This window comes from Globicephala melas, chromosome 1 (genome assembly GCF_963455315.2).
Source record: "Globicephala melas chromosome 1, mGloMel1.2, whole genome shotgun sequence".
Classification (NCBI taxonomy): Eukaryota; Metazoa; Chordata; class Mammalia; order Artiodactyla; family Delphinidae; genus Globicephala; species Globicephala melas.
The window spans coordinates 150,311,597-150,339,532 of NC_083314.1; the positions used below are offsets into that span (position 1 = coordinate 150,311,597).

A 27,936-nucleotide genomic window follows, 5' to 3' on the forward strand; every position below is an offset into this window, starting at 1 on the left:
TTATCTCTGTAAGGCACATCACAGCCTTCTTGCACTTATAAACACTAGACAGCACTTTAGCAGTATGCTTGGGGGCTATTTTAAACAGTGAAAAAACCAGCAAAAAACACACAAATGTGAAAACCATGACACTAAATAGAGTGTGAAGAGGACACTTGTTTATAGTGAGAGCTGAAGCAAGAAGGCAGAATGTCACCTCTTTCAGTCTCACCTGGGAACATGCATGTTAGGTGATTCAAATTTTTTGCCACTCTGTGGCATGTCTGTGAACTACGAGGAAAGTGCTGTGAATGTTGATTTGGGTTACAAATCCATTTTAGTGAGTAGATGTAGTCACAAGTAAGGAATCCACAAAAAATGAAGACTGACTGTATTTAAATGGTAAAACAAGAAGAGAGAAATTATCCAGACACTTTTTTGCATGTATCATGTGAGAATTAGGAGTGGAACAAAGGCTGTCATGGTTGAGTTGGCTTTTCCCAAGTGCTGCAGATACAGAGTGCTAAAGGAAAGTTCCTCTGCTAGGAGCAAAGGAAAGTTCCCTAGAATTGGGACATGTCTTCCTACAGCTTTTTAGTGTTGTAATACAGTGTTTAAGACTTGCACTGCCCAATAGTTATCACCTAAAGATATTTTACTGGAGTAAAACTGCAGGGAGGCAAGGGAGAAATAAATGGAGGATTTTTTTTTTAAGTTAACCTTAATATGTTTCACTATTTTTGAAACTTTATCTCTTTGATCATATTGGAGAAAAGATGGACAATTTATACAGAAAAATAATGAGAGTCTACCACAAAATTCAGTGAAGGAGCAAGAGACTTAATTGAAATGGTTAAATTATGTTATGTGAAATGTGTAGATTTTCCCCCTGGTGTATATTTTTTGTATTTACCACAGGAATAATTCAGGCAATTTAATATTATTAGTATATGATAACATATATTTTTCTTGCATTTTAGAGAATGATTTTACTTTTCAAAAATGGTACATACTCTTATAAAAAGTTTAGGTAATAAAGTATAAAAAAACAACAAATCACCCAAGTCCATCACCCAGAAATAGCCAGTTATAATTAACATTCATTAAACATCATTCTAGATGTCTCTGTATAGGAGGATGGATGATAGGTGGGTGTATGGTTGCATGGATGGATAGAAAAAAAAATTTATAAGAATAAGAATCATTCTATCATAGTATTTATACTACAAAAATGTATTTAAATCTCACTAAAAATCAACAAAGAAGAAACTAAAGTAATAACTAATTTCAGATAAATGTTTCTTTATCCCAAGAAATATTCATTCTAAAAAGTTTTTGTAGAGTTAAAAACAAAAGATGAAAATCATTAAAAGGTGAAACCATAGTTTCATTTTGTGTTTCAATTTCAAAGTTTAGACTCTCTGCTAAGAAAAATGAGGTAATTAGCATTGTTATTTTTCTCCCTACCCACCTCAAGGTTTACACAGCCTTTACATAGAATTTTTTCAATCATGATTCCCCTAGCTCTGTGCTTTTGCTCTGTATTTAAGTGGATTTAATGCTTTCTACCAGTTTTTTAACGATAGTCTTTTTAGTCCTGACCTTTTTTTTTTTTTTGGCAGCGCAGCAGGGCTTGTGGGATCTTAGTTCCTCGACCAGGGATTGAACCCAGGCCACAGCAGTGAAAGCACCGAGTCCTAACCACTGGACCGCCAAGGAATTCCCTGAGCTTTCTTTTTTTTTTTTTTTTTTTGCAGTACGCGGGCCTCTCATTGTTGTGGCCTCCCCCAATAGGCTCCGGACGCGCAGGCTCAGCGGCCATGGCTCACGGGCCCAGCCGCTCCGCGGCATGTGGGATCTTCCCGGACCAGGGCACGAACCCGTGTCCCCTGCATCGGCAGGTGGACTGCCAACCACTGCGCCACCAGGGAAGCCCTGAGCTTTCTTTTTCGATTCATCATTTGGTCGGTTGGATTTCATCACTAAGTATTTTTTTCAAGGAAGGCTCATGATAACTGTTATTTACTGATTTTTTTTTTCTCACATCTGAGAAGTTCTGCCTGTTGCTTTTTAATTTAACAGAAATTTGGGTGGGCATAATATTCTTAATTTATGATGATTCCCCCAGCCCACCCCAAGTTTGTAAGGCATGGTTTTCTTTTTTTTTTTTAATGACTTGCTGTTTCTGCTTGGATGCCTAAAGAATTATCTTTTTTTGCGTTACGCGGGCCTCTCACTGATGTGGCCTTTCCCGTTGCGGAACACAGGCTCCGGACGCGCAGGCTCAGCGGCCATGGCTAACGGGCCCAGCCGCTCCGCGGCATGTGGGATCTTCCCAGACCGGGGCACGAACCCGTGTCCCCTACATCGACAGGCGGACTCTCAACTACTGCGCCACCAGGGAAGCCCCATTATTCTTGATTTGTGTTAAAGTTTGACATTTTTCCTTAGACTATATCAAATACCCTTTCCTTTTTTTTTTTGGCCGAGCCTTGCGTCTTGCGGGATCCTAGCTCCCCAACCAGGGATCAAAGCCACGCCCCCACACAGTGGAGTCCCAACCACTGGACTGGCAGGGATGTCCCCGCCCTTTCCTTTTAAAGGTTCAATTTTAATTTCATTTTGGGAAATTTTTCCTGTATGAAATTCCTGAACACTTTTAATGTTTCATTTGGTAGTCTTCATCCTTTCACTGGAACTTTTTTGTCTTTCATATTTATCATCTTCTAATGTTAAAATATTTTGTCTTTTGCTCTATATTCACAGTTTTCTCAAGTCTTTACTCCAAATCACTAATTTGATTTTTTTCTGATGAGTTTCTTGTTTCCAATTTATTAACTCTGCACTACTGTCATTTCAGTTCTCACTTTGTTTCCTCAGCAATGCATCTCATTTTATTTTATTATTTTTAAATTTTTGGCTGCATTGGGTCTTTGTTGCTGCACATGGGCTTTCTCTAGTTGCGGCGAGCGGGGGCTGCTCTTTGTTGTGGTGCATGGGCTTCTCATTGCGGTGGCTTCTCTTGTTGTGGAGCACGGGCTCTAGGCACTCGGGCTTCAGTAGTTGTGGCACGGGGGCTCAGTAGTTGTATCTTGCAGGCTCTAGAGTGCAGGCTCAGTAGTTGTGGTGCACGGGCTTTGTTGCTCTGCGGCATGTGGGATATTCCCGAACCAGGCCTCGAACCTGTGTCCCCTACATTGGCAAGCGATTCTTAACACTGCGCCACCAGGGAAGCTCACGATGCGTCTCATTTTGCCTTTGAGTTCTTTTTTTTATATAGGATCTGTATTCTTAAATAATTCTATCCTGTGTATGGGGAGTCTGTTTCTGTGTGTGGCTAATGTTTTCTTCCAGACTGAATTCTTCAGTCTCTTTCTCTTCTTTTTCCTGGGGTATATTTACATAGCTGTATTGCTTTTTCATGATACATTGCTCATTCTTAACTTGGGCAACTCTGTTCAAACCTGCTTGCTCTGATAATTCTCTTTGACACCCTTTCTACCTTAGTGTAACTACTTTGTTTCTCCCATGTAAAATTTGAGGGCTCTGTGTAGTGTTCTCACCACTTCTTTCTAGCCTGAGGCATAAGGTAGTGAAAGAATAGAGATCTGCTAAGGCTGAGGTCCTTGCTTGGGGGCCTGGGCTCGGAGGTCTCTCTTGTAAGATCCTACTACTGTATTGTTCTGTTTTCAAGACCTACTTATCCCAGCCAAGGATGTTTCTCACTACTGTGGATTTTGGCTACCACTGAGCTCTGTTAAATGGCAAACCCTGGTGATCCTCCCTATCTTTACCGATGGGCCTGTAAAGGATTCTTCTTTTAATGGTTTTGTTCTTTGACTTCTCAGTTCTGCTTTTTATCTGCTATTTGCCCTTTCTCCAAATTCTTACGTTACTAGTGAGACTTCTCAATATTTTGTTAGTTGACCTTTTCTCCTCAATATTGTTTTTTGGACATACAGACAAGGCTTAGAGACAGTTCCTTACTGGCATATGTGGTGCTTTTGTGCAAATTAGAAGATAGTGCCCTTTCACGGAGGCCAGTTCTTATAGCTTGCCAAGTGGGACACAGGTTGGCTTTCATTCCCAATTCATCTTTTCAGCTAAGCACCCTTGAGCAGAATAACCTACCCAATCATGCTCAAAGTCTTTTTAGGAAATGGACCTCATCCGACCAGAATCTTCTGTTTCTTGCTTTGACTATCATTTTCAAAGTGTATGACATCATTTTATATCCTTTTGTTAGCAAGTTGTTAAATATAGAATTTTGGGCAATTTTATTTTTTCATTTTGTTAGATAATTGTGCTCCTGTTTTACTTGGCATCTTTGTTTAGAGATCCTCATACATGTGTTTTCAAATTGTATCTAATGAAGCATGTTTTTTAAAACAACCTTTGATTTAAGGAAAGTATATATTCTTTAGTAGCAGTGAGAAAAATGATACTTGGTATTGTTGGAAACATACTCCATTGTTTGATGATGAGTTTTCATTTTTTCATTGTTAAAAGTATTTTATTTTCATGGAAACATGTCTTTTCAATATTATTTAAAAATTGATTAAAACATTATCTTTTTCAACATTGCTTTAGGAATATCCGATTTTAATCTTCGTGTTGCATTGCAAACACTTTTGAAAGAGTACTGTGAGGTGTGCAAATCTCCCAAAGAGAACAAATTTTCTAGTTTTCTGCAGACATCTAAGGTTCGACCTCGGAAGAAAGCAAGAAAGTACCTGTATGCAGTAGGTGAGAACCTTTTAAAAAGTAATAGAAATTATTTTCAGGATAAAACCCTTTTAAGTTTTTGTTGTTATCATACATGTCAGAGTGTGCAGGTATGTCAGATAGGCATACTTAATTGCACATACAGGCTACAGATTTAGCAATTGTATTTATATAGTACAGTGGACACATCTAAGAATAAATAGCTATTTATTTGACATCTGTCATTCTGTGATTTAAATCTTTGGATTCTTATATACCCAATTATTATCAAATAACTGCCTAAGATATACTGCTTTAAAAATTAAATATTTGAATTCTTGCGAGAAATAGGAAAATAAATCTCACACATTTTAACTATTCACAGCGTCTTAGATGGTCATTAGGGATGATAGGAACTAGTGGTCTCCAAAGTGTGGATATGCAGGATAACCCATAGGAATATCGTATGAACCTTTCCATTTTTATTTTATTTTATTGTAGTGTAGTGTAGTGTAGTGTTGTGTAGTTTATTGGCCACCCCGCGCAGCTTGCGGGATCTTAGTTCCCCAACAAGGGATTGAACCCAGGCCACAGCAGTGAAAGTGCCGAGTCGGAACCACTGGCTGCCAGAGAATTCCCTCCATTTTTTTTTTTTAAATAGCATTAAACCTTATCAATATTTGATATATGTGTCAACAGATTGTCCAGATTTATATACATAATATAATTTATTATATATAAAAACTTTACGTATAGTATAATTTTTAGTATGTATGTCATCGTATAATTTTATATATACTATAATATATAAATGTGTAATTTTTGAGTGCTGGCTAAACTTTTTTAATGATGGGATGTGCAGTCAAGGGAGGATTTCAACTCACTATTTTTTTTATTATTAATTAATTAATTTACTTTTTGGCTGTGTTGGGTCTTCGTTGCCGTGCGTGGGCTTTCTTTAGTTGCGGTGAGTGGGAGCTACTCTTCGTTGCAGTGCGCGGGCTTCTCATTGTCATGGCTTCTCCTATTGCAGAGCCCAGTCTCTAGGCGCGTGGGCTTCAGTAGTTGTGGCATGTAGGCTCAGTAGTTGTGGCTTGTGGGCTCTAGAGCTCAGGCTCAGTAGTTGTGGTGCACGGGCTTAGTTGCTCTGTGGCACGTGGGATCTTCCCGGGACAGGGCTCGAACCCGTGTCCCCTGCATTGGCAGGTGGATTCTGAACCACTGCACCACCAGGGAAGCCCCAACTCACTATATTTAACTGAAAAAGACATTAATAGAAGTCACAATGAAACTTCCTAACTAGACAGATAACCAGTTCCTAGATTTATGTTTCATCTAACATTTGATTATAACCAAGACCAGGTGGTAGAACATTGTGGTTGACCTCATTGCATTTTAAGCCATAATCTTTCAGGACCTGGCACATTTAAGAATAATAGATGTATATATGGCAGACTCTAAAGCACTTATTACTTACTATGCAGTAGTTATATTGAATGTCTAGATATAGAGGGCTAGATTTTTCTTGTTACTACCATTTCCATATTTAGCAGTAAGGGATTTGCTGTGTACCTCCTTTCCTTCCTTTATTCAGGTGGATATACTCGGTTGCAGGGGGGTCGTTGGAGTGATAGTAGAGCCCTCAGTTGTGTAGAACGTTTTGACACCTTTAGCCAGTACTGGACCACTGTGTCTTCACTTCATCAGGCTCGATGTGGACTGGGAGTAGCAGTTCTGGGAGGGATGGTCTACGCAATTGGAGGTAATAATGAAAATGTCTTATTTCCCTTATTAGTCTCTAGCTCTAAGTTGACTGCATTCTTATATGCCTTATATATATTGCTAGATACTATGGGGTGTATGCAGATACAGTTGTGCTTAATAAATATTTATTGAGTAAATGAATGAAAGAAAAAGGAAACATAAGATATTGAATATTTTATACCAGAGGGACACGGTAATTTATTACAAGGCAAATACTTAGGTTTGGTTTTAATGAAAAGTTGTTTATGAAAATGTGGTGCCAAAATTTAGATCAACATTTGTGATAAAAATTTTTTTAATTCTGAGAGCTGCATTATGAATCATTTTAAATTAACCAAGTATCTGGGCAGTGGGATGTATAAAAACCATGTCAGCTAGACATTGGAATATATTTCTTGATTAAAATCACTGTGTTTTCTGAAACTATTACTATAAATTCTAAAATGATTAATGAATAAAATTAAAAGGGGATTTGAATTTGGGAGAGAAATAATTATTAGAGAGGGATCTAAAGAGAAATAAATACTAACACCTTTGATATAAATATTTACTTCTGAATAATTTGTCTTTATAGCAACCAGCCTAGGTAGATCATCTCTAACCTTTACAGCCAATTTTTTTGCTTTATTTCTATGGGTCATTCTAAAATACTGAAAGCTGTAAATCAAAAATCATATTATTGTTTTCCAACTATGATACCGTCAGTTTAAAATGAGAGAGATGTAGGGAATATTTGATTTTTATCTTTTGGAGGGAACATAATCATCACTCAAAAACTGTTTATTAAATCAATAAATGTCATGGTGCATCTGAAAATCCTAACAAAGAAATTAGAGTTTTGAGCAATAACCATCTGTCAGCATAAAGACTATAACTCTATATAATCTTTGGCTAGAACTCTAATAGTTCTTTTTATGTACATTTCGGCAGTTGCATTGCGTGAACTCTCTCCAGTTTAACCTAGGGTCACAGTGTCCTTTGCGACACTTCCATATATATGTATCCCCTTTCCTGATACCACAGAAGTACAAATGGGAGCCCGTCAAAACTGCTATGACTGGGCTTCCCTGGTGGCGCAGTGGTTGAGAGTCTTCCTGCCGATGCAGGGGACACGGGTTCGTGCCCCGGTCCGGGAAGATCCCACATGCCGCGGAGCGGCTGGGCGCATGAGCCATGGCCGCTGAGCCTGCGCGTCCGGAGCCTGTGCTCCGCAACGGGAGAGGCCCGCGTACAGCAAAAAACAAACAAACAAAAAAACTGCTATGACTTTACTAGCCATTATTAATACTATAAACATTACTATCTTAACATATTACTTAATATATAATTATATATTATATAATATATATTATATATAATATATATTATATATATAATATATAATATTAATTTTTTTACCAAAGTAATTCAGATTTGCTGTAGAAAATTTGGTAAACCTGAAGCATATGAAAAAGAAAATAAAAATCACCCATACTATAATCATACCACCCAGAGATAATCACAGTCAATAGTTTATTTCCTTTTAGATACATTCATATCTGGGTTAATATTCTAAGTATTATATTTAAAAATTAAGATATAATTCACATATCATAAAATTCACCATTGAAGTGTACAGTTCAGTGGTTTTTAGTATATTCACAAAATTGTACAACCATCACCACTAATTCCAGAACATTTTCACCACTGCAAAAAGCCACTGTTATCATTTAGGGAAAAGTTTATGTGAGTGTAGGGAACTTTTTACTAGCCATGTTCCCAGACTCCAGGTAAGGGTCAACCTTGTGAGCAAGCCTTTCTAACCATAGGCAGTTTTAGGCCTTATGGTGACTCTTTTCTGCACAGTAAGAGTTTTGTATACATCAGGATTCTAGGCCCTCATAAGATTATATGTGCTGCAAATATATTTACCTACTCCTCTGCTTCATCTTTTACTCTTTTTATGGTATCTTTTGATAAATGAATGTTTTTAATTTTAATGTAGCCAACTCTATTATTTTTTTCCCTTTATGGTTAGTGTTTCTTATATCGTTTTAAAGAAATCCTTTGTCTACTGGAAAGTCATGAGGATATATACCTTTATTGTTTTCTAAAATTTTATAGTTTTTCCATTTACATTTATGTCTGTAATTCACCTGTAATTGAATTTTTACGGATAGTATTAGTAAGGAACCAGTTTCATTTTTCTCCACATATATATAACCAATTCCCAGCGGTTTTGTTTCCCCACTGCTCTGTCATGCAAACTATGTCATATACCAAGTAATCATATATATGTGGATCTGTTTCTAGAATTTCCTTTCTTTCCTACTGGTCTCTCTGTTTATTCCTATCTTAATTATTAAAGCTCTATTTTAAGTCTGATAGGCTTATTTAATAGGGCATTTTCTCTTTCCTTATTATTCTTTTTGGGAGTGCTTGGCTATTCTAGGTCTTTCATACTTCCATATAAAAGTTAGAATTAGTTTATCAAATCTGTTTTTAAAAATAATAATGTATGATTCCACTTATATGAGATACTTGGAGTAGTCAAAACCAAAAAGACAGAAAGTATAATGGTCGTTGCCAGGGGCTGGCAAAGGAGAGAATGGGGAATTATTGTTTAATGGGTATAGAGTTTCAGTTTTACAAGATGAAAAGGATTATGGGAATGGATGGTTGTGATGGCTGTACAACAATATGAATGTGTTTAACATCACTGAACTGTATTTTTTTTTTCTGAACTGCATTCTTAAAAATGGTTTACATGGTACATTTTATGTTATATGTATTTAAATACAATAAAAAAGAAAGAAAGGGTTTTTTAAAAACTGGGATTTCATTAAATCTATAAATCATTTTGGGAATAATCATCTTTACATTGACACTTGTAACTCATCAACATGATACATCTCTTCATTTATTTAGATATTCCTTAATTTAAAACTTTCTCTAAATAAAATTTATAAATTATATCTATAAAGTTCTTATAAATCTTTGATTAGATTTACTCCTAGGTATAGTATATTTTTAAATTCTATTTTAAGTGGTATTTAAAAATGTTTTTTTCATTTTCTATTTGTTGCTAGATAAGCATTGCATTAAATCTCAAATTGTAGCAGAGCCAGCTATCTAAACTATGAAAATATAGAAGTGTTAAAATGCAAATTGTATCCTCAAAAATTACATAGATTGTTTGGGTGGTAGAATTAGAAACAGATAATAGCCCACTTTGCTTCATTAAGTGGGCTTTAATAAATGACAGTGCTATGGATTCAAAATAACACTTGGTGGGCAAATAAATTTTAAAGAATAGTATAAAATCAGACATAATAATTGAATTTCTGACAACACAGAATGCTGCTGAATATTGTATTGTGGTTCTAGGCTATTAGTATTACTAAATCTTCTCATATGTGTCTCTTTTATTTAACTCAGGTGAAAAGGATTCAATGATTTTTGACTGTACTGAATGCTATGATCCAGTTACTAAACAGTGGACAACTGTAGCTTCAATGAATCACCCCCGCTGTGGCTTGGGAGTGTGTGTGTGTTATGGGGCTATCTATGCTTTGGGTAATTATACTCTCCAATTTAAGGATATCTAATATTATTTAAATTCTTAGTCAAATTCTGCTTACTTTAGAAATTTTCCTTCCTTCCCATAACAAACTTGTGTCTTTTAGCTTTAAAAGTTCTTATTCTCAAAATTATATTACTTGGGAGATATTGTCAAGTATGGAATTCTTAGAAGGAGATGGACATAAAATATAGATGAGATTTCTAGGGGAGCATTTTAGCTGACTAGTTAAATTTCATGGTTAGGATAACCATTCTGAATACGCAGACGTTGTTTCAAAAAGTTGTTTTGCAAAGTACCATATTTCCTATGCAATAGATTGAAGTTTTTGGTTTTGTTTTGTTTTATTTTTAAAAAATCTCTTGTGAGGGCTTTCCTGGTGGCGCAGTGGTTAAGAACCCTCCTGCCAATGCAGGGGACACAGGTTCAAGCCCTGGTCCGGGAAGATCCCACATGCCGCAGAGCAACTAAGCCTGTGCTCCACAAATACTGAGCCCATGTGCCACAACTACTGAAGCCTGTGCACCTAGAGGCCATGCTCCACAACAAGAGAAACCACTGCAATGAGAAGCCCATGCACCGCAATGAAGAGTAGACCCTGCTCACTGCAACTAGAGAAAGCCAGCGCACAGCAACAAAGACCCAACACAGCCAAATATTAAAAAAAAAAAAAAAAAAAAAAGATCTCTTATGAAACCTAGGCAGAGAGTTAAAAGACCCAAGTTCTACTTACAATCAAATTCTAACTTTTCATGTGATCTTGGACAGATAACCTCTCTGGTCCATAGGATAATCATCCATAATATAAAGTTGTCAGATTAGATGTTTTCTAAGGTGTTTTTCTTTTTAAATATTTATTTATTTATTTGGCTACATCGGGTCTTAGTTGCAGCACGCGGGACCTTCACTGTGGCATGCGGGATCTTTTCATCGCGGTGCGTGGGCTCTTCCGTTACTCCAGCGGGCTTCTCTCTAGCTATAGCGCGTGTGCTCTAGAGCACGCGAGCTCAGTTGCCCTGCAGTATGTGGGATCTTAGTTCCCCGACCAGGGATCAAACCAGCATCCCCTGCGTTAGAAGGCAGATTCTTAACCACTGGACCGCCAGGGAGGTCCCTCCAAGGTGTCTTTCATAAATAAAATTCCTTTATTCCAAAAATAATATTTTTCTGTTTGGTTTCAGGTGGTTGGGTTGGAGCTGAGATAGGGAACACCATTGAACGATTTGATCCCGATGAAAATAAATGGGAAGTAGTTGGCAACATGGCTATGTCACGCTACTACTTTGGGTGTTGTGAAATGCAAGGTAATTGCTTTATAAAATATTTTTCCTGAATATATATTTCTTAAAAAAACTGTTTGAGCTTGAGGCTTTATTTTCACAAAAGTATATTTTATGTCTGTTAGTTTTGAATAATTGACACTAACAGTGTGGAAATTCTGCTTCTAATCTCCTATATTTTTAAACCTCTTATATCTTTATTTCTGTATTGCCAAAATAATCATTTTTTCCCCAAAATAAACAAAGCTAGAATTAAGAATTCCAGATGGGCAAAAATACCTAATTAGCAAAATAAGCATTTGAACTGTCATCCATTATTGTTATTTTCTCTCCCTTGTAGGCCTTAGTATATATTTCTAAGTAGGGAGAGATTATCAAAAACAATCTTCATAGTGTCATAGGCTTCTTCAGTGTTTTTTTATAGAATACATTGTGATTCAGTACACACACAATGCTATCACAGATTTGAAAAATGTTGTACTACATATTAAAGTGGTATACAGATGTTATTTTAATTGTAATTGTCTATTATACACTGAGAGGTAATTAATAAGCACTCTCAAATAGAACCTTATTCTCTGTCCAGAAATGGAGAACAGATTTACATGTACCTGTAGAGTAGGAAGCAGTCTGCCCATTGTTATGTGACAATTCAGCCTGCTCTGTTCCCAGCTGAAATTCTTTCTGCCTTCTGAGCACCTTCTCAGATTTCTGCTAGCAGCTAAATACTCAAATTACATGGTGCAGACTATGTTCTATTGTTTAATATTATAGTGTTCTCTAATTGTTTTTTATTTATTATTTTTATCTTCCCATCTAAAATCATAGAGCTAGAGAGGCATCTTGGAGATTCTCTATTTCAACCCCTTTATTTTTAGATGAGGAAGCTGAAGATTAGGAGGCTGTGAGTTGTCTTTTCTCGTAGTTGGTTACTAGCAAAGCTGGAGCTAGAACCCAAGTTTACTAACATTTAGCTCATGTTTCTTAAAATGCCATTCCTTGGTACTTCCCTTGTGGTCTGGTGTTAAGACTCTGCAGTCCCAATGCAGGGGGCATGGGATCGATCCCTGGTCAGGGAACTAGATTCCGCATGCTGAAACTAAAGATCCCGCATGCCACAACAAAGATCCCACACGTGGCAACAAAGATCCTGTGTGCCGCAACTAAGACCCTGTGCAGCCAAATAAATAAATTTTTTAAAAATGCCATTCCTTATAACTTCTCACTTTAGACCTCTAGGAACAACAGTAGATACTCAAAAAAAATAATTGTTGATTGTCAGAACCATTATTTTCAGTTAAATTTAATAAGGAACTCTGTGAATTACAGTCTACTGTACAGTATCTGATACCTTAATCTAGCCATAAACTATTCTAATTTAAATTCATTTTGTCCATCTGAGCAACCGTTAGGTTGTCACCAACAGGGTCATGTCATTCCCAGTTTAAGTGTATGACAGTTTTTAAGGGGCAACAAATCCTTCTCCCCATCCTTTTTTACCTATATGTGGTAGCAGTGGATCTGGAACTTGAGATCATTAAGCAAACAATAAGATCAGAAATCCTTGTCTGACAAATTGTTTTGTTATAGCATCATTAAGTTCTTTGAAAATTCAATGCCACTTTATTGTACGTGGGCCTCTCACTGTTGTGGCCTCTCCCGTTGCGGAGCACAGGCTCCGGACATGCAGGCTCAGCGGCCATGGCTCATGGGCCCAGCCGCTCCGTGGCATGTGGGATCTTCCCGGACCGGGACACGAACCCGTGTCCCCTGCATTGGCAGGAGGACTCTCAACCACTGCGCCACCAGGGAAGCCCTTCAATGCCACTTTAAATTCATACCCCTAATTCTTTGTAACATGCTTAAATGAGAGCTGTGATAAACTAGACAGAAGTCAATTTTCTCTCTTAAAAGAATATTGTAAGCCCTGCATTAAGTATAATATCAGATAGCAAACTTAAATCACAATTATTACTTTTTATAATTATTTGTATCCTATTTTCTATAGCATCTGAGCAAAAATATTCCATTTCCAGGTTTAATTTATGTGATTGGGGGCATCAGCAATGAAGGAATAGAGCTTCGTTCTTTTGAAGTTTATGATCCACTTTCCAAGCGTTGGTCTCCACTTCCTCCAATGGGAACCAGAAGAGCATATCTTGGGGTGGCTGCACTCAATGACTGCATCTATTCTATTGGAGGGTGGAATGAGACACAAGATGCTCTTCACACTGTAGAAAAATATTCCTTTGAAGAGGTAGGTTGGATGATTTCAATTGTTTAGTGTCCTGTTATTCTTTTAATGTCTGTAATGATCTGTAGTGCTGTGTATCTTTCATTCATGATATTATTTATAGGTTTTTTCCCTCTTTTTCTTTTCTTTTCAAAGAATCAACTTTTGGTGTCATTGATTTTTTTCTATTGATTGTCCATCTTCTATTTCATTGATTTCTGTTACTATTACTGTTTCTTTCCTTTCTTCTATTTGTTTTGGGTTCAATTTGCTCTTCTTTTTCTAGATTCTTAAAGTAGAAACTCAGATGATTGATTTTTAGACCTTTCTTTTTCTAGAATATAAATCTTTAAAGCTCTAAATTGTTTTCAAGCACTGCTTTAACTGCATCCCACACATTCTGATATATTGTATTTTAGTTAGCATTTACTTCAAAATAGCTTTTAATTTCCCTGGTAATTTCTTCTTTGACCAATGAGTCGTTACAAGTATTTTATTTAATTTCCAAATATTTGGGGATTCTCTAGATATCTTTATGTTACTGGTTTAATATAATTCTACTGTGATCACAGAGCATATTTTATGTGATTTCTGTCTTGGTAAATGTTTTACGTGCACCTGAAAAGAATTTGTATTCTGCTGTTGTTGAGAATAGTGTTCTATAAATGTCAGTTAGGTCAAGCTGGTTAGCATTCAGGTCTTTTCTAGTCTTTCTCTTTTTTTTTGGCCACACGGTGAGGCTTGTGGGATCTTAGTTCCCTGACCAGGGATTGAAACCATGCACCCTGCAATGGAAGTGCAGAGTCCTAACCACTGGACTGCCAGGGAATTCTCTTCCCTAGTTTTTCTAACTTGTTCAATTGTTTTGTCAATTACTAAGGAAGAAGTGTTGAAATCTCTATCTGTAATTATGGATTTGCCTGTTTCTCCTTTCATCCCCGTCAGGTTTTGCTTCACATATTTTGAATCTCTGTTATTAAGTGTGTATACATTGATTATTATATCTTCTTGATGAATTGATCTTTTTATAGCCATGAAATGTTTTTCTTTATCTCTGGCAGTATTCTTTGCTCTGAAGTCTATTTTATCTGATATTAAGGTAGCCAAGCTATCTTTTGATTAGTATTTACATTATATACCTTTTTCTTTCCTTCTGCTTTAAATCTATGTCTTTAAAAACTACATCTCTTGTAAGATAATACATAGTTGTGGTCTGTTTTTTCCTACAATTTGACAATCTCTGACTTTCAAATGGGCTCCTTAGAATTTTTACTATTTATATATAATGTAATTATAGATACAGTTGGGTTTTAGACTCTTATTTTGCTGTTTTTCTATTTACACAATCCATCCTTGTTTTTTCCTCTTTCCTGTCTTTATTTTTTGGCTACACCACACAGCATGTTGGGATCTTAGTTCCCCAAACAGGGATCGAAACCACACCCCCTGCAGTGGAAGCACAGTCTTAACCACTGGACAACCAGAGAAGTCCCCTTTTCTGTCTTTATATTGTTATTGTTTTAGTATTCCATTTTATTTCTTTTGTCCAATTAACTATATCTCTTCACTCTTTTTCTTAGTGGTTGCTTTTGGGTTTGCATTATATATAATAGGTATTTTAATGCATTACATCTACATTCAAATAATATCATACCAGTTCACTTTTTTTTTTTTACATCTTTATTGGATTATAATTGCTTTACAGTGTTGTGTTAGCTTCTGCTGTACAACAAAGTGAATCAGCTATGTGTATACATATATCCCCTCCCTCTTGAGCCTTCCTCCCACCCTCCCCATCCCACCCCTCTAGGTCATCACATAGCACCAAGCTGATCTCCTTGTGCTATACAGCAGCTTCCCACTATCTATTTTACAGTTGGTAGTGTATATGTGTCAGTGCTACTCTCTCAATTCGGCCCAGCTTCCCCTTCCCACCCTGTGTCCACAAGTCTGTTCTCTACATCTGCGTCTCTATTCCTGCCCTGCCACTAGGTTCATCAGTACCATTTTTCTAGGTTCCATATATATGTGTTAGCATATGGTATTTTTCTCTTTCTGAGTTACTTCACTCTGTATGACAGACTCTAGGTCCATCCACCTCACTACAAATGACTCCGTTTTGTTCCTTTTTATGGCTGAGTAATATTCCATTGTATATATGTACCACATCTTCTTTATCCATTCATCTGTCAATGGATATTTAGGTTGCTTTCATGTCATGGCCATTGTAAATAGTGCTGCAGTGAACACTGTGGTACATGTATCTTTTTGAATTATGGTTTTCTCAGGGTATATGCCCAGTAGTGGGATTGCTGGGTCTATTTTTAGTTTTTTAATGAACGTCCATACTGTTCTCCATAGTGGTTGTATCAATTTACATTCACACCAACAGTGCAAGTGGGTTCCCTTTTCTCCACACCCTCTCCAGCATTTATTGTTTGTAGATTTTTTGATGATGGCCATTCTGACTGGTGTGAGTGATACCTCATTGTGGTTTTGATTTGCATTTCTCTAATGATTTACCACTTCACTTTTTTTTTTAAAGAATTTTTATTTATGTATGTATGTATTTATTTATTATTATTATTTTTTTGGCTGCATTGGGTCTTTATTACTGTGCATGGGCTTTCTCTAGTTGCAGCGAGCAGGGGCTACTCTTTGTTGCGGTGCACGGGCTTCTCATTGTGGTGGCTTCTCTTGTTGTGGAGCACGGGCTCGAGGTGCGCAGGCTTCGGTAGTTGTGGCACGCGGGCTCAGTAGTTGTGGCTCGTGGGCTCTAGAGCTCAGGCTCAGTAGTTGTGGCACACAGGCTAAGTTGCTCTGCGGCATGTGGGATCTTCCCAGACCAGAGCTTGAACCCGTGTCCCCTGAATTGGCAGGTGAATTCTTAACCACTGCACCACCAGGGAAGTCCTGCACTTCACTTTTAATGTAAGAAACTTACATTAAAAAAACATACTTACATTTCTCCCTTCCATCCTTTGTGCTATTGTTGTACATTTTACTACTATATATATAGTAGACCCCACAATATGTTGTTGTTATATTTGCTTAAGCAGTCAATTATATATAAGTAAATTTTACTGAGAAAATATTTCATAATTATGCATATATTTACCATTTCTAGTTCTAGTCATTGTGTACAACTAAGTTTCTATCTCATATCATTTTCTTTTAGCCTGAAGAACTTCCTTTAATATTTCTTTTTGTGCTGGTCTGCTGGCAATGATTCTCTAAGCTTTCATTTTCTGAAACTATTTTTCTACCATCATTTTTGAGAGATATTTTGCTGAGTATAGAATTTTAGGTTGTTCTTTTTTTCCCCCATCACTTAACATTGTTGTTTACTTATCTTCTTGCATTGTTTCTTTTTCTTTATAATTTTTAAGGGAATATAGTTGATTTACAATGTTGTGTTAGTTCTTGCATTGTTTCTGATGAGAAGTCAGTAGTCATTCTTATCCTTGTTTCCCCATGTATGTAATGTCTTTTTTTTTTCCTTTGACAGTTTTTTTAAAAAAATATTTATTTATTTTTTGGCTGCATCGGGTCTTAGTTGTGGCATGTGGGCTTTTCATTGTAGTGCGCAGGCTTCTGTCTAGTTGTGGTGCCTGGGCTCAGTAGTTGCTACGTGCGGGCTTTGTTGCCCCGTGGCATGTGGGCTCTTAGTTCCACAGGGATCGAACTGGCGTCCCCTGCATTGCAAGATGGATTCTTAACCACTGGGCCATCAGGGAAGTCCCTCTTTGACAGTTTTTAAGATTTTTCTCTTTATCATGGGTTTCCAGTAATTTGAATATGGTATGTCTTGTTGGATTTTGGTGTTTAACCTGCTTGGAATTCATTGAACTTCTTGAATCTGTGGAATTATAGCTTCCATCAGATTGGAATATTTTCAGCCTTATTCCTTCAAATATTCTCCTGCTGTCTTTCTGGGACTTAAGTAACATGCATGTAAGGCCACTTGATATTGCCCCATAGGTCACTGAGGCTCTGTTAATTTCTTCCCATCCTTTTTCTCTCTGTACTTCAGTTTGTTTTTGTTGGTTTTGTTTTACAGCTTTACTGAGGTATAATTGACCAAAAAAAATTGTATAATTTTAAGGTGTACAGTGTGATGTTTTGCTCTATGTATACATTGTGAAATGATTATCACAATCAAGCTAATTAACATACGCATCAACTCACATAGCTCCCTTTTCCTTTTTTTTAATGTGAGTGGTGAGAGCACTTAAGGTCAGCCTTCTTAGTAAATTTCAAGTATACAGTATAGGGGCTTCCCTGGTGGCGCAGTGGTTGAGTGTCCGCCTGCCGATGCAGGGGACACGGGTTTGTGCCCTGGTCCGGGAAGATCCCACATGCCACGGAGCGGCTAGGCCCATGAGCCATGGCCGCTGAGCCTGCGTGTCCGGAGCCTGTACTCCACAACAGGAGAGACCACAACAGTGAGAGGCCCGCGTACTGCAAAAAAAAACACAAAAAAACAATATAGTATTCTTAACTATAGTCACCATGCTGTACGTTAGATTGCTAGAACTTACTCATCCTGCATAACTGAAACTTTGTTCCCTGTGCTTCAGTTTGGATAGTTTCTCTTGCTGTGTCTTCAAGTTCATTAATCAATGTCTAAACTTTTAATTTGCAGTGTCTAATTCCATTTAGGAAAATTTTCATTTCAGGTATTATATTTTCTAGCTCTAGAAGATCTTTTTGGTTGTTGCTTTTTAAATGTCTTCCATTTCTCTCCTCATCATTTTCATGTTTTCTTTTAGATCCTTGAATATATTTATGATGTCTGTTTTAAAGTTCTTGTCTGCTAATTCTATTATCTTGTCATTTTTGGATCTGTATCTGTTGAAATTTTTCTTCCTGGTTTAAGTCAGAGTGTTTTTGCTTTTCCACATTTCTAGTAACTGATTGGATGTTGGACATTGTGAATGTTATGTTGTTGAGTATTTGGATTTTGTCTTCTTCCTATAAGAAGTGTTGAGTTTAGTTTTGATAGACAGTTAAATTATTTGCAAATAAGATTGATTATTTGAGACTTGTTTTTAAGCTTTGTAGGGAAGGTCTAGAAGATCTAGGTCTTTTAGGTATAGTTTAGCCCTACCACTGAAGTATGGCCCTTCTTGACTCTCTACTGTATGCCCTAGCTGTTCAACAAGGTCTCTTCATTTTGGCTTGTCAAAACTAGAATATCATAAAGACGCAGACGTAGAGAATGGACTTGAGGACCCTGGGGGCGAAGGGGAAGCAGGGACAAAGTGAGAGAGTAGCATTGACACATATACACTACCAAATGTAAAATGGATGGCTGGTAGGAAGCTGCGGCATAGCACAGGGAGATCAGCTCTATGCTTTGTGATGACCTAGAGGGTTGGGATAGAGAGGGTGGGAGGGAGGCGCAAGAGGGAGGGGATATGGGGATATATGTATATACATGGCTGATTCACTTCGTTGTACAGCAGAAAATAACACAACATTGTAAAGCAATTATACTCCAATAAAGATATTAAAAAACAACAACTAGAATATCATCCAGTCTTGTGTGAGCTCTGAGAATTGTTAAGCTTACAACTCCTCTAAAGGAAAACTGTTTCTTTGCTCACAATATTTTGACACCAAATGTGTGGGTTTTCCACACCAAGCTCTTCTCCAATTCTCTGTGGACACCACCAACTGGGTGTCCTACAAGTCAGTTCAGTTCTGACACTAGCTATCCCACAGGTTAAGGGCTCAGTCCCACAAGACTGCCACTCACTTTAGACGCCAGTCCTCAGGTTAACCACTGACTTGTTTACAAATTAAGGGTTCCCGTGATCCCTTCCTCAGGTTCAATAATTCACCATAATGGCTCACAGAACTCAGGGAAACACTTTACTTAACTATTACCAGTTTATTATAAAGGATATTGTATATTATTATAAATATAGAATAATAGAATAGAATATAGAATAGAATATATCATTTTTATATTCTATATTATTATAAAGGATACAAATGAATAGCCAGATGAAGAGGTACATACAGCAAGATCCAGAAGTGTCTTGATTACAGGTTTCTGCCCCAGTGAAGTTTGGGGTATCACTTTCCTGGCATGTGGATATGGTTATCAAACCAGAAGTTCTCCAAACCCCATAGTTTAGGGATTTTTATGGAGGCTTCATCACATAGGCATGATCAATTATTATTTCAACCTCCAGCCCCTCTCTCCTCCTTGGATGATAGGGTATGGACTGAACATTCCAAGCTTCTAATCTGGGCTTGATCTTTCTGGTAAAAGGCTCCCATCCTGAGGTTATACAGGATCCTGCCAAGAGTTGCCTTATTAAGGAGGAGACATTCCTATCACCCAGGAAATTCCAAGGGATTTAGGAGCTCTGTGTCAAGAACTGGGGTCAGAGACCAAATATATGTCTAACTATGTCACATCCTCCTATTAGTTGTTTTTTGACTGTTCTCATAGGGGCTCATTTTTTTTTCTTTTTTTTCCACTTAAAAAAATTTTTTTTAACTTTCTCTTTGTTTTTATTTTTTATTATTTTTATTTTCTTTCATAGAGTCTCATTTTATGCATGCATAGTTTAGGGGTATTCAGCCAGACTCAGGGGAACCTCTGTCCTCTAGCACTCTTCCTTGCATGTCTCAACTGCATAATCCTCTCTAAACTCTGATTTCTGTCTCCTGGATCAGCTGACTGTCATACTCTGCTTGGGATTCCCTTCCCTGTACTGCTATTCACAAAGCCCTCCAGGCAGAAAGCCTGGACAACCATGGAGCTCACATTGTTTGTTTCTTTTTCTGAATCACAGTTTTTCATTGCCTGTTGTCCATTGTCTGAGGACTTTATTTCATATAGTTTATTGAGTTTTCTAGGTCTTTATGGTAGGAGGGCAAGTTTGGTAACAATTACTCTATCATGACTGAAAGTAGAAATCCATTCTGTTTCCGTCCTTTTAACATGATTCCATCATTCACTGAGCATTTCTTTACTATCTGGCATAATAAAATATTTCAAGTACAAGAAAGCTTATACTTCTCTGATCTGGCCCTGGAATCAGTCATTTCTCCAAGAAGCATTAGCTCCTCTTAGTGAAGGACAGTATTTAGAAACCAAGATTAGGCACTCAGAGTACTCATTGCTACTGGGGTATTGCTGCTTCTAGGTATTTTCAGTAAACAGCTAAACATAAACAGTAAACAGCAAATGTATATATGTGTATATATGTATTCACACACATATTCATTTATAAGTATTTCTATATCTGTGCATATATGTTATAAAACCATGAGTTCACAATGATAGCACCAATTCCAGTATACCTCAGATTCTTTCAGGCCTTCGCCATTCCCATGTTTGTAAATACCTTCTCTATCAGTTAAAAACTTGGCTCCTGGTATTCTCTATTTACTTATTTGTTCAATGAAACAAATCTACCTACCATACTAGCTGTCTTCTCCACCTGCCACCTCTGCATATTACCCATCTTATCATTGCCCATGTGAGCGCCCCATTATTCTCTCATGCCCTCAGTTACTAGGTTGATGCAATTATGCTAGGAAAAGAAGAGAAAGTAGGTTGTATCTTCATTGAGTCACTGTTCTACCATGCATTTGTTTATTAGTCCATTTATTCATTCACAAATACTTACAGACCTGGGGAAACAAAGGCAAACTAAATATATAAGGCCCCAGCTCTCAAGAAGCCTACATTCTAGTGGGGAATATAGAGAAATAAATAGACAAACAATTGCATTACAGTTTATTAAGTGCTGGGATAATGGAAGTACAAGGTGTGTTATGCCATAGACTTATAGGTTAGACAAATTTTTTCCAAATTAATTGCCATGGAATAATATTTTTTTGCATTGTTAATAGGAATTTGGTAACATGAGTTGCCCTGGTCAATTATACTTAGGGAAAGTTGGATTAATCAAAGTTGAATACGTTTCTTACAGGACTTCTTTACAATTTATTAAATAATATACTTCATGAATCTTTATGCTAAGTCTCTCAAATTTAATTGACCACACAACCCTTACTTTTGTTTGTGAAACATCTTGCGGGAGAAAAGTGTTTCAGGGAACATATTTTATGAAATATGGATTAGTGTTATTTGAATTTTATGGTTCTTAAACTAGTTTTGGTTATTAAAATGTTCAAAACCTAAAGATTTTTAAATTTACTTTTTTCTCTTTATAAGTAGAAAGGATTTTTATTTTTATATTTTTTTATTGAAATATAATTCACAAACCAAACACTTTGAGGTGTTTCAGTGTTTTGGCTATTATGAACAGTGCTGCTATGGACATTTGTGTACATGTTTTTTTTGTGGACTGAATGTTTTCATTTCTCTTGGGAATATACCTAGAAGTGGAATTGCTAGGTCATATGGTAACTCTATGTTTAACCTTTTGGGGCACTGCCAGGTAGTTTTCTAAAGGGGCTATACCATTTTACATAACCACAAGCAGTATATGAGAGTTCTCATTTCTCTACATCTAATGCTTATTATTTATCTTTTTTTATTATAGCTGACCTAGTAGGTGTGGACTGGTATCTCATTGTGGTTTTGACTGGTACTTTCCTGATGGTTAATTAGGTTGAGCATCTTTTTTTTTTTTTTTTTTTTTTTTTTTTGCGGTACGCGGGCCTCTCACTGTTGTGGCCTGTCCCGCTGCGGAGCACAGGCTCCGGACGCGCAGGCTCAGCGGCCATGGCTCACGGGCCCAGCTGCTCCACGGCATGTGGGATCTTCCCGGACCGGGCCACGAACCCGTGTCCCCTGCATCGGCAGGCGGACTCTCAACCACTGCGCTACCAGGGAAGCCCAGGTTGAGCATCTTTTATGTGCTTATTGGTCATTTATCCTTCTTTGAAGAAAAATCTGTTCTAATTTTGTCCATTTTAAAATGGATTATTTGTCTTTTTATTACTGGATATGAGTTCTTTATATATTCTAGATGCAAGTCCTTTGTCAGATATATGACTTGCAAAATTGTTTTCCCATCCTATGGTTTTCTTCATTTTCTTGATGGTATTCTTAGAAGCACAAAAGTTTTTAATTTTAATGTCCAATTTATTTTTTTCGCTTGTTGCTTGTGCTTTTGGTGTTATAACTAAGAAACCATTGCTTAATTCAAGATCATGAAGATTTATGCCTACTCTTCTTTTAAAGTTTTACAGTTATATTTGGGTCTTTCATTAATTTTTGAGTTAATTTTTGTATATGGTGTGAGGAAGAGGTCCACCTTCATTCTTTTGCATGTGGTAACCAGTTGTCCCAGCACCATTTGTTGAAAAGACTCTTTTCCATTTGATTGTCTTGGTATCTTTGTTGAAAATCAGTTGACCATAAATGTGAGGGTTTATTTCTGGACTCTTAATTCTATTCATTTATCTATATATTTATCCTTATGCCATTACCACACTGTCTTAGTTACTGTAGCTCTGTGGTTTGAAATCAGAAATTGTGAGTCCTCCAACTTGGAATTTCTTTTTAAAAGTTGGTTTGGCTGTTCTGGGTCCCTTGAATTCCATATGAATTTTAGGATCAGCTTGTCAGTTTCTACCAAGAAGCCAGCAGGGTAGTGACAGGGATTACATTGAATCTGAGATCAATCTGGGGAGTATTGCCATCTTAACAATATTAGGTCTTTTCATCTTGAACATGGGATGTCTTTCCATTTATTTAGGTCTTCTTCAGTTTGTTTCAACAGTGTTTTATAGTTTTCAGTATCTTGCATTTTGTTGGTTAAACTTATTCCTAAATATTTTATTATGTTTGATGCTATTGTAAATTGAATTTTCTTAATTTCATGTTCAGCTTTTTTCATTCCTAATGTATAATAATTTGATCAATTTTTATATATTCATCTTATATCCTGAAACCTTGCAGCACTTGTACTCTGTTTTTGTGGATTCCTTAGGATTTTCTATGTACAAGATCATGCCATCTATAATTAGAGATCATTTTATTTTTTCCTTTCCAATCTGGATGGCTTTTATTTCATTTTCTTTACTAATTGCCCTCGCTAGACCCTCCAGTATAATCTTGAATAGAGATGGCAAAAGTAGAATTTTTGTTTTGTTGTAAAGCATAATTTTGATTCTCATGTGTGACAAGTTTCAAACTTTGGTGATATTTCAGGTTCCTTTCACTTTCTAAGTGGTCTCTATTATATGGGGGGAATAGAGAAAGTGAACTTTCTGAGGGCGCTTTCTCTTGCTAATGTTTCTCTATGGCTAAAAATGAATAGATTTTCATTTCAAAGTTAAGTGCTTATCAGTAATGTTACCTTGGTTTTTCATGCATAAATCTGAAATGTTATTGTTATTTACTGTATACTAAAGTCCTACATTATAGATTCAAACCCTAAAGATAATGTAAAACATGTTTCTGGTTTTACAGAGTTTATTTTGAGGGGACTCAAAATAAAAAGCAAATTGTAGTTAATACACTGATAGAAATGAAAGATAAACATTACTGAATGAGCCCCATGATTCCCTTACTCTTCTTGTCCAGAGCCATTTTTGTAGGGGAGCAAAGGTTAGCTCTCCCTAATGATAAACATAAACCCAACATCCTGATTTATCTTAACCAGCTATAGGTATTTTTGTGAATATATCTATCTTTTAAAATGAGTATTTTTTCAGCTGTGAAAACTTTGTGATGTATTCTGTAATTTCATATAATCAAATAGCCTTCAAGTTTAATATGGTCCTTCAATTTCAAAGGATTGTCCCTGGTGTTAGTATTTCAGAATTTCATTTAAGTTCAGATCAGCATCTATAATGTGCTGGTTCTATACTGGGTACCGGGATGTGAAGCTCATTAAGTTGCTCTCCTCAAAAAGTTCACTCTCTAGCACTGATGAATAATCTTATTTCATCTTTTATGACTTTATAAACTTTGTGCATCATATGCTTTATTTTCAGATTCTTTTTTTTTAATCTGGAAACTTTTTCTTTTCTCTCTTGATTATTTCTCAGGAACTTTATTAGCTTTCCTGTTTTCTGGGTATAGACATTTTCCCTGGAGTAAGACTTTACAGTCATTTTGGATATAGCAGCTTATTGAAATTTCTTCAGTGAATAGTGTATACCAGGAGTTAGCAAACTTTCTATTAAAAGGCCGGATAGTAAACATTTTAGGCCTTGGGGGCCACATACAATCTCTTCTTTTTCCATATATATTTTTTTAAATAAACGTTTTTTAAAATATTTATTTATTTATTTATTTGGCTGTGTTGGGTCTTAGTTGCGGCACGTGGGATCTTCGTTGCTACATGCAAGATCTTTAGTTGCAGCATGTGGGATCTTTAGTTGCGGCATGCAGGTTCTTTAGTTGTGGCACACGGGATTTTACTTGCAGCATGTGAACTCTTAGTTGCGGCATGCAGGATCTAGTTCCCTGACCAGGGATCAAACCCGGGCCCCCTGCATTGGGAGCATGGAGTCTTAGCCACTGGACCACAGGGAAGTCCCTTAAATAACCTTTTAATATGGAAAGATCATTCTTAGTTTGTAGGCTTACAAAAATAGGCCCTAGTTTCCAATCCCTGATCTGTACTACCTTTCTGAAAATATGTTTTGCAAATTACTAACTGCACCAGATGGTCCTTGAAAAAAGGAATCCATGTTCGAATAAATTTGGCCAGTGTTGTTTACTGTATTGTTCTCTTGGAGATTTATAAGACCTATTATATTAAAGATTTTAAAAAGTCCTTCCAGACTTCCCTGGTAAATTTCTAGATTATCTCTTGGTGACCATAACTTATAATTAATCACAGATATATTTTTCATTACTTTCCTCTAAATTCACTATTTTAAACTTCAATTTAAAATGTTCTATATACTTATATGACTAGATTGTGAGTTTGAAATTTAAACATGTAAAAAGGACCAGAGGGACTTCCGTGGTGGTCCAGTGGGTAAGACTCAGCACTCCCAATGCAGAGGGCCCAGGTTCCATCCCTGGTCAGGGAACTAGATCCCACATGCATGCCGCAACTAAGAGTTTGCATGCCGCAACTAAAAGATCTCGAGTGCTGCAACAAAGATCCCCGCATGCCGAAATTAAGACCCAGCACAGCCTAAATAAATAAATAAATAAAAATAAATATTAAAAGAATAAATAAAAATTTTAAAAAAGTACCAGAGTACCTAATTTCTCAGCACTTTTCTCTGTTACCATGTTATGGCACTGCTAACTTCTTTTTTTCTCTTATCCAGGAAAAGTGGGTTGAAGTTGCTTCAATGAAAGTGCCTAGAGCAGGCATGTGTGCTGTGGCAGTCAACGGGCTTCTGTATGTTTCTGGAGGTCGATCTTCCAGTCACGATTTCTTGGCCCCAGGTACCTTGGACTCAGTTGAAGTTTATAACCCTCATTCAGATACATGGACAGAAATTGGTAACATGATCACCAGTCGTTGTGAAGGAGGTGTTGCTGTACTATGAAATAGTAAGCGTAAGAGAGCACAGGCAACATTTTGAAAATACAGGATCTCACCTTTTGAAAATCACACTTGTGTTTGGTGATAGGTCCCTTTCATCTGTTGAGTTTTCTGTGAATTTGGTAGATAAATGAGTAAAAAATGATTTTTTTAAAGAATTTGAGTGAGAAGCGATATGGAATATATCCTAAATCAATAAAGAGTTCACACAAGTTTGCCAAGCTTACCAGTAGATATGCTGTTTATGCTCTAGAATTGTCCAATTAGGAGTAGAGTCCTATTTGTAAAAATGATTTGCTAGAAGCTTCTTGGCAAATAGTCCCTTTAGCTGCTTCTCCAGTGCAGTTAAGCTGTAACATGACCATTGTGTCATTTAAGAATATCAATGAGACAGTTTAAAGATATCTATACATTCATGATTCAATCCAGAGTGCAATTTTCCATGGTCATAGTTTACCCTACAAAGAAAAGCCAATGAAGCAACTTCCTACTTTTATTTTATTCCAGTTTTCACTAGTCCAAAACTTTTTATTAACAGCAGGAAAACTGGGAGGGACATGTGGGAAATATCTAGCTATTTATATATATAAGTTTTCACCTGTTGATAACAGCATAAAAAAGCTTTTGCTCACTTATGGTTTTGTCTTGATGCTGGAATGCAGATGAGGAATTAATAGGAGGTTCTTAGTGACAGTCCTTTATTGCAATAGGATGATGTAATGGGTGATAGAGCCCAGCAGGCTGAATGCACCTTTTTCTACATAGTTACCAAAAATACGTTTAGCTTTGGGAAGAGGGAATTTATTAGATTATCAAGCTTGGTAAAGCATACTCACACTTGGGCAAGCCTAAATATGAGTTTAGTACAAAGCTGCTGCCTGGCTTGGAGAAGATGGAATTGTAGGTATCTGTAAAACTTTTTACAGATACTAACTTATAAGTGTACGCTGAAAGGCCTCTGACCCAAAACTGCTTCTCAAAACTTCTCATTTTCCCTGAGAAGCATTCTAAAGAATTGTTTTCTGTCCATTTCTGAGACGAAGATTCTTTGTGTACATGATCATCACTTTTAAATTATTTCTACTAGTCAGTTGGAGCCATATATATTAAAGGTCTTATACATTTAGGTTTACCTGGCTGTTCCAGGATTTGATTTGTATATCCCTGATTTCCCCTTTCCTGTACAATCCTCCAGTATATTATAGGCATCAGTGGCTTATTTAGATAGAAAACCTTTGGTAAGCATTAAAGACTCAGGCAGCACTCATATCCAAAATATTTGGATAGACTCACAAAGATACTTTCCTTCATAACTTAACCATATGCATATATTAAGAAAAGCTTACGTAGTACAGACAGAAAGCTCTGTATCCCATTCTTTGGGGTACCCTGAAAGTCTGAAGGGTCACAGATGCCTGGCTGGGATCCGTAAAATGTCAAGGAATGAAGTATCAAGATAATTTGTAAACTATTTGAGTTGTAACTCATGTGCCTTTAATATTTCTAGTTAAAGAGAATCTGCATTCTGGTTCAAGAGATTTACAAATTTTCCTATCATTTAATTTTCATTATTGCCTGATGCCAACCTAAAATGGCACTATGAAGGGAGGCATTTTGTACTGCTGTGGCAGAAATGTAGTCAACACAATCAGTGTTTGGGCCTAATAGGTCCAGACAATGCCTGAAAATAAGTAATTATAAATATGATTATTTCCTAGGTAATGACAGATTGTTTTAAAAAGAATGTACTAATAAAGTATCTTGATTTCTTTGCTTTTTCTTGTATTACTAATTAATTTAGCTTATTAGCAGCATTCCTGGATTATCAAAGTGTAGTAGGACTGCCCATGATTTTTAGTGTTTCAACTTTAAGGACTTGCACATTTAGTTTTACATTTAATTCTGTCTTCTGAGCAACTGTTAACGTGATCTTCCTCCAAAATATTTAACAATTCAATATAC

The 27,936-nt window shown here is 36.6% G+C and overlaps 1 protein-coding gene across 3 annotated transcripts in view; it reads left to right on the forward strand.

Annotated features, from left to right (window-relative positions):
• IPP (intracisternal A particle-promoted polypeptide) overlaps positions 1-27,747 on the forward strand; it is a 39,995-nt gene extending 12,248 nt beyond the window's left edge. For 2 of the 3 annotated variants that reach the window (XM_060306048.2, XM_060306054.1), the window contains exons 4-9: positions 4,570-4,725; positions 6,278-6,445; positions 9,865-10,002; positions 11,188-11,310; positions 13,323-13,543; positions 25,754-27,747. In XM_060306048.2, coding sequence (XP_060162031.1) covers positions 4,570-4,725; positions 6,278-6,445; positions 9,865-10,002; positions 11,188-11,310; positions 13,323-13,543; positions 25,754-25,978 — 1,031 coding nt within the window. In that variant the 3' untranslated portion in view covers positions 25,979-27,747. The remainder of the gene's footprint in view (positions 1-4,569; positions 4,726-6,277; positions 6,446-9,864; positions 10,003-11,187; positions 11,311-13,322; positions 13,544-25,753) is intronic. The other variant, XM_060306063.2, reaches the window with a different exon arrangement.
• Positions 27,748-27,936: the final 189 nt, after the last annotated feature.